The sequence below is a fragment of the Myotis myotis genome, unplaced genomic scaffold (genome assembly GCF_014108235.1).
Source record: "Myotis myotis isolate mMyoMyo1 unplaced genomic scaffold, mMyoMyo1.p scaffold_m19_p_2, whole genome shotgun sequence".
NCBI lineage: Eukaryota > Metazoa > Chordata > Mammalia > Chiroptera > Vespertilionidae > Myotis > Myotis myotis.
In genome coordinates, this window is record NW_023416324.1 from 91470635 (window position 1) to 91481054 (window position 10420).

The 10420-nt window shown below is 42.3% G+C and overlaps 1 protein-coding gene across 1 annotated transcript; it reads left to right on the forward strand.

Annotated features, from left to right (window-relative positions):
- Positions 1-211: 211 nt before the first annotated feature.
- RPP40 (ribonuclease P/MRP subunit p40) lies at positions 212-10113 on the forward strand. The gene is made up of 8 exons (XM_036352241.1): positions 212-382; positions 2527-2671; positions 4642-4710; positions 5322-5417; positions 6488-6613; positions 8352-8550; positions 8663-8797; positions 9895-10113. The coding sequence occupies exons 1-8, from the start codon at positions 260-262 to the stop codon at positions 10091-10093; spliced, it is 1092 nt and encodes a 363-aa protein (XP_036208134.1). The 5' UTR covers positions 212-259; the 3' UTR covers positions 10094-10113.
- The last annotated feature ends 307 nt before the right edge of the window (positions 10114-10420 follow it).

Sequence of the window (10420 nt, forward strand, 5' to 3'; positions counted from 1 at the left end):
AAGCTTCTGCCTGGGTTCCAAAGAAGCCTAGACTGGTCCGCACCGCTAGCCCCAACCCTACCTGGGAGCCTGACTCCACTAGCAGGCTGACGAGGAGGAGGGGGCGGGGCGAGGAGAATGGGCGGGGCGAGGAGATGGGGCGGGACGGCGAGGCGGGGCGGGGCAGGGCGGGGCGAGGAGATGGGGCGGGACGACGAGGCGGGGCGGCGCGAGGAGGGGCGGGCACACCAACTTCTGGAAGGCGTGCGTAAGGGAGAGTATGGCTACCCTGCGCAGGCTGCGACAGGTACCCCGGCACTTGCTGGTCTGCGAGAAATCCAACTTCGGTGACGACAAGTCGCGCCACAGGCATCTTGTGGAGACGCACTATCACAATTACAGGGTGAGTCCGGCCGCCTGGGCCAGGGAGCCGGGGAAGCTTGGGCGATCCCTCGCTCTGGTGTGGTGGGTCCGCTCGCGGGGTGCTCTGGGAAGTGTAGTCTTTTAACCGCTTTGAGCCAGTGGTTTGCGGATCTGTAGGACTACAATTCCCAGGATCCGCCGGGCGTGAGGCAATGTGCTCTTGGCCTGATCCAAACGCCACTGGCTGGTCCCTTCCGCGGCCCAGGTGCCTTGCATTCCGGGGAGGGACTCCCAGCCCGCGGCTAGGGAGATAGGAGGGCGTGACAGCTGCGAAGCGCAGCCGCAGGGAACTTAGTTTTGCCCCCAAAGGAAGCCAGACTCTCGCCTCCCCATCACCTAATTCCTTCACCACAGAGCATCGTGCGGAGTCCAGCCCCAGGAAACTACTTGCTTTTCTATCCTGCGCGTGGCAACTTTCTGCTTTGCCTGCCTGCTGCCCTCTGTGTCCTGCAGGCAAACTGTGCTATTTCTGCCGCTTTGGAGACACATTCCTGTGGTGGCCCTGCTAGCAAGCGCCCTTAAGGGTCGTGCGGGGTTGGTAACTCTGGCTGCTGTTTCTTGAATGTCACCCCCACCCTGGCCGCTGTGCTAAGTGTTTAGATTCCTGCTCAAGGGCACGATCCCGTCCTGGCAACCAATCAAGTGTCTCTCACATCGTTGCTTCTCTCTCCCTCTCTCCCTCTCTCCCTCGCTCCCCTCGCTCCCCTCGCTCCCCTCGCTCCCTCTCTCCCTTCAATTCGCTCTAAAAATCAATGGAAAAAATATCCTCGAGTGAGTATTAACCAAAAATAAAAAATAAAAGAGTGTCATCCTCATGGAGTGCGTTCTTCACAGATGTGGGGAGTTGAGGCCTCGATGAGGTTAATCATGGGTTTATCCAGGATTTGCTGAGTAGGGAGAACTACCCAAATTCCCGGTCAAGTTTGAGTAGGCCGCTTTTACCAGCCTATTGAAGGGGCTAGGCCTCCAGAAAATCAGCCTATGATGACGGTTTAAGCCTTCAGCACTGTAAGTGACCGACCCGGTCTTCTCTCAGGCTGGACGGGCCAGTCTCGCAGACGCAAGCGGCGGTCCTGGTCCTTGGGAACAGACTGGCGGTCAGGCCCTGGGAGAGCGGTTTTCAAGGTGTGGAGCCCGTGGGCAACATGTACAAACCTTAGGTTTAGCCTCTCTGCTTTGGATCGGAAGCTCACCACTGCCAGCAGTCAGGGGTGTTCGCCTAACCCACCAGTCTGCTCTGTAGAATGTTTCGTCTCTAAAGTAGAATGGTCCCGGAACACTTCTGCTTCCAGGTGCCCTCTGAATCATTGATTCTGAAGGGACACATTCCTTATGCCCTAAGGGACAGTTCCTTTGATTCAAGCCTGCTACTAGATAAACAAATCTAGATATTCAGTTGTCCTATATTTCCCTAAAATTTTGTTAGAGTAGTAAAAGGAACAGGACAAAATATATTGCTTATTTATAAAAGATACAATATTAACAAGACCTTGCTACTAAAGCAAGGGTGAGGAACCTTTTTCTGCCAAGAGTCATTTGGATATTTCTAACATTATTCGTAGGCCATACAAAAGTATCAACTAAAAAGTAGCCTGCTGTATTTGGTCAAAGATTTAATTAACTCACCCTTAATGCCTTGGCAGGACCAAAACAAATGATTTCTCGGGCCTTATAGGGCAGAGGTTCCCCACCCCTGCATTAAAGTTTTTTTGCTCATTCTCTCTCTAGAACTGTATCTTCGAATACAGAAATGAAAAACTTGAATTGTCAGATTTTTTTACCGCCTGAGATTGACAAGTTAATTTATAAGAGTTTTGGCCCAGCCGGTGTGGCTCAGTGGTTGAGCATCGACCTATGAACCAGAAGGTCACACTTGGATTCCTGGTCAGGGCACATGCCCCGGGTTGTGGGTTCAATCCCTGGTAGGGGGCATGCAGGAGGCAGCCTATCAATGATTCTCTCATCATTGATGTTTCTATCTCTCTAACCTCCCCTTTCCACTCTGAAATCAATAAAAAAAATTTTTTTTTAAAGTTTTGTAGAAATAACAGTCTTCATGATGTAGAAACTTGGGTGTTGATCTACATAATAATGAGACCTGTTTATATTTACACTTTCCAATAGGTTTCATTTCTGATTCCTGAGTGTGGGATACTATCAAAAGAACTGAAAAGCCTGGTCATGGAAACTGGAGCCTATTACTTTGTGAAGAATTTACCTCTTCATGAATTAATTACCCAAGAATTCATCAATACCTTTGTAAAGGAAGGTAAGAAAAACTGTAGTGTCTATGAGCATGGCAAGACGAGGAAGGACAGTTAGATCATATCACAGTACAAGGGCTGGTGTTTTCAGCACGGCCTATGGAGATGGTCTGTGATCCAGTGCATGCATCATTCTCCCCATCTCTCCGTACTCTCAACTTTCTCTCTCTCATGCTTTCGTTAGGTGCTGGTTTCTGATGACACTTGTCCACAAGTGTTGCATGGGGTTGTTGTAACAAAAGGATATCCCTCGTCTTAAAACAGGAATTAATGAAGAGGAAAATCTTTTGATCCATGTTTTCAGATACCGTGCCGCTGGGTGTGTGGCTGCAAAGAACACTGCTCCCAGTAGTTCCCACAACAGCTGTCTCACAGGGTTGGCTTCCTGAGGCAACCACAGCAGCTGTTCTCAGAGCCGGGTACTTGTTGTGGTTTGATGTCTTCTGTTTAGATTTTATGACTCTCACTCTCCTCTGCTCACCTCATTCCCATTCATATCTGCTGGGTTGATTGGTTTATTCCTGTTCTTTTCTAGGATCCACTTGTTGGAAATTGTATTTCAGAAAGTGTTTAGGGATCCCACCCTCGCTCCATAAGTTACTACACTTAGAAGTAAGCCACTTACTTATCTTGTTGTAGGACTCTTGTGTGTCCTCTCAGTGGAGCTGTGAAGGATCTTAGTTACCTGGAACTCTGCTCATTCTGATGTTGCTGGGTCTGCTTATGAAGCTGGATGACTTGTCTTTCGTTTCATCGACATTATTCCTTTATTCTGTTTTGAATCTTAATACTACTTTGTTAATAGTGTGGACATAGCAATAGTAGGCACTGTTACACATCTTATCCAATTTAAGTCCTTGCAACAACTCTATGATTCCCATTTTACAGGTGAGGAAATTGAACTGGGAGAGATTGAGTTGCTTTCTTAACTTTATACAAGTTCCTGGCACATTTGAATCTCAGCCTGGAACCCTGCGTCACGCGTGTGTACACTTACCTAATAGTCCACTTTGTGCCTCTCTGCCAGCATCCCCAAAAACTCACGCCCCACGCTTAGTCCATCTTCTGCTCAATAGCAGTCAGCTTGCACAATCAGGTCTTGGGCAGGGGATTAAACCAACTGTGCTTGCTGCTGGTGGGAATACAGGCTGGTGCAGCCACTATGGAAGACAGTATGGAGTTAACTCAAAAAACTAAAAATGGAACTCCCATTTGACCCTGTGATCCCACTTCTAGGAATATATCCCAAGAAATCAGAAAGGATATATGCACCCATATGTTCATATCAGCACAATTCAACCATAGCTAAGATCTGGAAACAGCCTAAGTGCCCATCAGTAGATGAATGGATTAGAAAACTGTGGTACATCTACATGATGGAATACTATGCTGCTCTAAAAAGGAAGGAACTCTTACCATTTGCAACGGCATGGATGGAACTGGAGAGCATTATGCTAAGTGAAATAAACCAGTCAATGAAGGAAAAATACCACATGATCTCACTCATTCATGGATAATAAAGACCATTATAAACTTATGAACAAAAAAAGATACAGAGGCAGAGCTGCCTCAAACAGACTGTCAAACTGCAGCGGGAAGGCCGGGAAGGTAGGGGGGCAGAAGGGGAGGGGTAAGAGATCAACCGAAGGACTTATATATGCATGCATATAAGCACAACCAATGGACATAAGACACTGGGGGGTAGGGGAGGCCAGGGGATTGTCAAGGGCAGGGGAAAAAAGGAGACATATGTAATACCCTTTGTAATACTTTAAGCAATAAAAAACAAAACAAAACAAAACAAAAACTAACTGTGCTTGGCCTTTCATGTCCCCCAGGTCAGCGCTGGCAGGTTTTAGGTATATTGCGTGAGCTGGAGCAGTAATTTCAAAGATTTATTATCATATAAAAATCCGCTAACTTTTTGCAGCTGTGATTTTTTTTCTTAATTTCTCCTCTGGGCTTTCTCTTACAGGTTCATGCTATGCACTATCATACAATACAAATATTGATGAAGATAATACTGTTGCCCTGCTGCCAAATGGTAACAACACTCATCTTTTCTTTGTTAATTAAAAAGGAAATGCAAACTGTAAAAAAGTCAAATCATCCAGATGTACAGAAAGTGAAAGTCACCGTTTCATCCCCCTTCTTCCAAACTCACTCCCCTTCTTAGAAGGAACTGTTGTTAACAGGTTGTGTTCATTCTTCTAGACATTTCCTATGAATTTATAAACACACATAAAGGTGCTTCTTTTTAACATAAATTACATTATAGTATTTTATCTCTCAGTTTGCCTTTTTCCCAAGCTCTATATCATAGACATCTTTCCATACCAGTGCATATAATTCTAACGCACTATTTTTAATGTCTCGAAGGTATTCCAAAAAAGAGGTATACAATGACTTGTTCATTCTTTCTTCAATAGAAATTTAGATAAATTTCTAGTTTCACTATTATAAATAATATCCTTGTATATGTAACATTTAAACAGTATCCTTGTATTATAAATAAGATGTCTGTATGTATAAATAATATCCTTGTATTATAAATAAAATTCTTGTATGCAATTTATCACTCTGATATTACCTTGCTTTCTTTTAGTCATAAGTCATGTTTTGACATCACTTTTATGGGAATTATTTGATTTATAGGGAAATTAATTTTATCACTGGATAAAGACACTTATGAAGAAACTGGACTTCAAGGTCACCCATCTCGTTATTCTGGTAGAAAAATAATGAAATTTAGTAAGTATTATGCTTGCTCCATCAGTTTCTAGCAAGGTAGTGATCTTTTCGTGGCAATTTAAATTTAAATGCTTGAATCACCTCTAATCTCTTTGTTCAGAAAAAGTATGGGTTTTTCTTGTCTTTAAAGCTTCTGACTCAAAAGGCTCTCAGTTGGACCACAGGGAGGATAAGGATAAGATAATGCTACTTCTCTTCAGCTGTAGGCTGCATCTTATAAAGATCATAGAATTAGAATGGTCCTTTAAGTATTTACGTTTTGGCTCAAAAATTTAAAATAATAAACTCAAGGTAAGAGTCTACAAATTGTTCTTAATGAAGAACTTCCTTTGAGCCCTAGCCCATGTGGCTCAGTTGGTTGAGGTCACTGGTTCAATTCCCAGTCAGGGCACATGCCCAGGTTTCAGATGGGGCATGTAAGAGGCAGCTGGTCAGTGATTCTCTCATTCATCAATGTTTCCTTCTTGCCCTCTTCTTCTCTCTCTGAAATCAATAAAAACATTTCAAAAGTACAAAAAAAGAATTTCCTTTGATTTGCCCAAGTCTGTGGTTACTGGTAGAAATGTACTTATGGGTGAAGAGTTGTCATTCCGCTGCAGTGTCCAGCTTGAGCCTCAGTAGCAAAAGTTGCCACATCCACAGGTAGGTTAGAGTTGGCTCTGCCCTTGGCTTTGACCTAGGAAAAGTATGAATTAAAAACATCTGTTGCCCAGCTGTTTGGCTCAGTGTTTGAGTGTCACAGTTTGACTCCTGGTCAGGGCACATGCTCCCGTTGTGGGCTTGATCCCCAGTGGGGGGTGTGCAGGAGTCAGCCAATCAATGATTCTCTCCCTCTCCTTTCCTCTCTCTGAAATCAATAAAACATTTAAAAAAATCTGTTATTATCTCTTGATGCTAGAAATGACCATTAGAGGCAGAATTTTGATTTGATAAAACAGAGGGCAAGAAGAACATAATTTTTATTACCCATATAGTTTCCTAAAACTCTGGATTTTTAATACAATACTTTTTCCACAGTGTAAGCTATTTACATATGAATGAAATACTTATTTCTCTTTCCATTTTTTAAGTTATTTCCATTGATTTGATGGACTTATCCTTTAAGCTGGATTCTAAGAAGTATGAAAGAATATCTTGGTCCTTCAAAGAAAAGAAGCCACTGAAATTTGATTTTCTTTTGGCTTGGCATCATACAGGTATGAAGAATCAACTGTGAAATAATACAGTGATTTTGAAATCTAATTGTAATTAAAGGGGAGTGATGAAGAATGGTGATTCATCACTGTGGTCAGGGATATTATGTACACGTATGTGTGAACATTATTAAGGAAGCTGCCTTGGCCCCTCTCACATCCACAGAAACTGTAGTTCGGGATAATCTGTGTGTGGAGCCCGCTGCCTCCATCTCCTTGCTTATATGTAGACCCAGAGATCTGTTTGTTTTATTTATTTTTATTTGTTTGTTTTTATTTTTAGACCCAGAGATCTTGAGAGTGAAAGCTGAGCAGCTTACCTTTACCTGTTTCTCTCCTCTTTTCTCCAGCTTATCTCGAACAGCTTAATGTTTTAGATGTTATGTTTTAAACTAATACCACTATAGTTATATACACAAACTTCCCCTTCACATTGCACAGTAATAGTCAGGCATGCCATTAGAGGTTGGATTAAATTTGTTGCAGTTTTTAATTGATTAGAACAATAAATTTAATTCAAAAGTTGATGGTCACCAAAATGTTAATCTACTTACAATTGCTGTGCCTTCCTCCTTTTAGAAGTGTATTTTTTGGCACATCCCACAAATATAATGACTCAGAGCATCACAATTCCGATGGTGTAGTGCTCTCTTTTGGAAAATAGGAAAGCACATAGGTCCCTTTTGGAAATATGTCCGTCTCTCTGCCCCTTGTGGGAAGTGTCTGGCTGCTGGGTGTTTGTCTTGCATGAGTCCTGGGTCTGTAATAATTCAGTGCTCCTCCTCCTCCTCATGGTAGAGATACAAGAGGGCAGAGAGATGGACTGACATTTTAGTCACACGAGTCTTCATTGAGGACCATCTATGCATTGGGTTCTGCATGGCTCTGTGTCCTAAGATTCCCAATTATTTTAAGGGATTGTCAGGAACTATCTGCGACTTTATCCTACTTATAAGCTACGAAGTTAGCCTGCACAGTCTCATAGATGCTGGCAGGAGACATGGGTCAGAGACAAATCAGTGCTCAGAGTATCAGCACTTGCGCCATCCACCGAACTCCAGATCCTCCAGGGAGATACACAGGGGTCCTGGTGGTGCTGGCCATACATGTTGCAGGAAGGGAGAATGGAGCTTATCTAACGAACTCAAATCTTTTCTACTGGGCAGTAAGCCTGCTGACCTTTGCCCTGGAAGGGGGGAAGGAGATAATATTTTCATTAGACTGAACAGCAAACAAGCCTGCCATTTGCTCCAGAGGGGGGCACCATTTTTTCTTCCAAGGATATTGGAAAATCCTTGAAGATACACTGGATTACTGGGTTCAGAGACAACCTTGAATGCGTTTCCATCATCATTCAGTTCCTCTTTCTTTTATAGAGTATGTGCAAATATGTTTCTTTTTCTGTAGAATTCATTAATTTTATTTGTACAAAAGTTATGCTTTGGGTCTTATTTAAGTTGAAATTTTCTTACTACAGAAAATGATGAAACTAGTATGGGTTGAATCTGAAAGTATATGTTTTTCTTGGAAAAGTGTGAAAGAAGATGAATGTTTATAGAACTTGGACACATGCAGCTGAAAGCAACTTAAATTATTTTAATTTGAATAAAGCATTGCACAACTTCCTTCCATTTTACTTAAACCTACCTGCTTCCCGTAACTCTCCTATGGGAGGAGTAGTTTTAGGGATTCATGGGACCTGTTTACAATATTCAAAAGGCCTTATATGATTTGTTTTAAGGTGTGGGAGACTCAGCGATGATGTCATACTTCTCCAGTTACGGAATTCAGGAGCATCAGCCAAAAGTCGCAATGAGCACAATGACAGAGCTGCAATGCCCGGTGCTGCAGAGCAGCGAGCTCCGGGGAAAGCCAGGGGCAGCCTGCAGCCCTGGCGAGCTCCTCGATTGGCTGGGCGCCGTCTTCAGTAATGCCAAACTGTGCGTAAGAGCGCTCCTGCGCCTCTAAGGGCTCTGGCTTCAATAGGGTCTTAATATTCTGAAAGTGAACATATGGTGGACATAAATGTTTTTTTTTTCTTTTTTCTGACAGAAATAATGAGTCTAATAATTTCATATCAACCTATTGCTGTCCTCAGCCAAGCACAGTGGTGGCCAAAGCTTGTTTGTGTACAATCACCGGTTTCATACTTCCAGAGAAGATATGTCTCCTGTTGGAACAGCTGTGGTATGAAACTTTTTGCCTTTTTCATCTGGTTTGTCTGTGCCAACGTGACATTTTAGGAGCAGTGCTACTGTTCCAGATTTCATCGTCCTGCCATACACATTTCCCTTTTTTTCCTTGTTTGGGCTCACAGTGCAGCAACGTTATCATCTTAAATGACGTAATTATCCTTGGTGATGGGAAATTCTGTTGCCACATACTTGTCCGTATGGAAAGACAAATAACAGAGCTTCAGGATACTTCTTGAAGACAAACTGCTCATTTTTCTAGTTCTGCTGCCCTGGATCACTTTGTTGAAGTTATAATGTCATTAAGAAAATACCAATACCCTATGAAAGACATAATCTGTTTTAAATAATGGAGTTCTGCAAAATGTCTAATTTTTAAAGGGAGTACAAAAAAGGAGTTAACTATCTCTGAATCCAAATCCTATCTAAGATCAGTTCCAGCCCTAACATCGTATGAATCACTGGGCATCAGTAATATGCCAAGGACTGTATTAAGTAGTGGTAGTTTTTTCATTTTGGGAGGTATTATATAAATAAGTGCTACATTGTATCTAATGTCAGGAAACTCAGCCTCCATATTGAAAAGTCTACAAAGTAAGCATAATGTGTCAGTCTTCACTTTGAAAATGTCTAAGGTTGAAGTCTTGATGGTTTTCCTTTTTAAACCCAGCATTCTTTTTCACATGTGTTAGTTTAGTACTTAGATTTTCTTCAATAGGAAGGCTTCAGTTTTAGAATTCAATAAATTATTTTGCAGGATTTCAGGTAACAGAGCCTGAAAGCAGCACTATTATACGGAGAGAAACTATTCTTATTCACTTTGGGGGTTTTTTGTCCTTTGAATCTTACATGATCTTCCACAATGGAGGTAGGAAAAGCTGAAGTTTGTTTTGTGCATTGTATATTGGTTAACCTGTATTGAATTCACAATATAGCATCAAGAATTTAATTTGCATCTCCTGATTTTTATAAATAAAAATTAAGGTCTAAGCTTCATTGGAACATCAGAAGTATCACTTACTCTGAATAAGAAAAAAAAAGTGAACATTCCTAATTCTTCCTGTTTGTTAAGAATTAATCTTTCTTTTTCAGTCGCTACTTTGATGAACCCAAGTTAGCTCCGTGGGTTACGTTGTCGGTTCAAGGCTTTGCAGACAGCCCTGTTTCATGGAGAGAAAATGAACATGGTTTTCAAAAAGGAGGAGAACATTTATACAACTTTGTGATTTTTAATAATCAGGACTATTGGCTTCAGATGGCTGTTGGGGCAAATGATGACTGTCCACCATGAAAATACAAAATTTATAATCATGTTTGTCTATGTTTATTTTTTTCAGATTTCTTAGTGGTAAAATGTCTGTGTGCTCACTCGAGCATATATGATGATGACATAACTTAGATAAGCGTCTGTTTACATCCTGCTCTGGGGGTGGGGCCCGTCCTGTGACTGCAGCGGGGGTCAGTCATCCAGTGATTAGCTCAGTTCATTTCTCCCTGTAGGATAAGCACAGGGGTACGAGCCACTACAAGGGAGAGGGAGCCAGGGACCAGGGGTGTGGGGTCATCGGGTAAGATGTGTGCTCTTACTCAGGTACATGATCGCAACTTTTCCACACAA

Excerpts from the sequence above, each read along its gene's own strand:
- RPP40 (XM_036352241.1), top strand. The coding sequence starts at position 260 with ATGGCTACCCTGCGCAGGCTGCGACAGGTACCCCGGCACTTGCTGGTC. Across the intron at positions 4,711-5,321 it reads TGTTGCCCTGCTGCCAAATG|GGAAATTAATTTTATCACTG; the intron begins GTAACAACACTC and ends TTTGATTTATAG. Across the intron at positions 8,551-8,662 it reads GTCTTCAGTAATGCCAAACT|AAATAATGAGTCTAATAATT; the intron begins GTGCGTAAGAGC and ends TTTTTCTGACAG.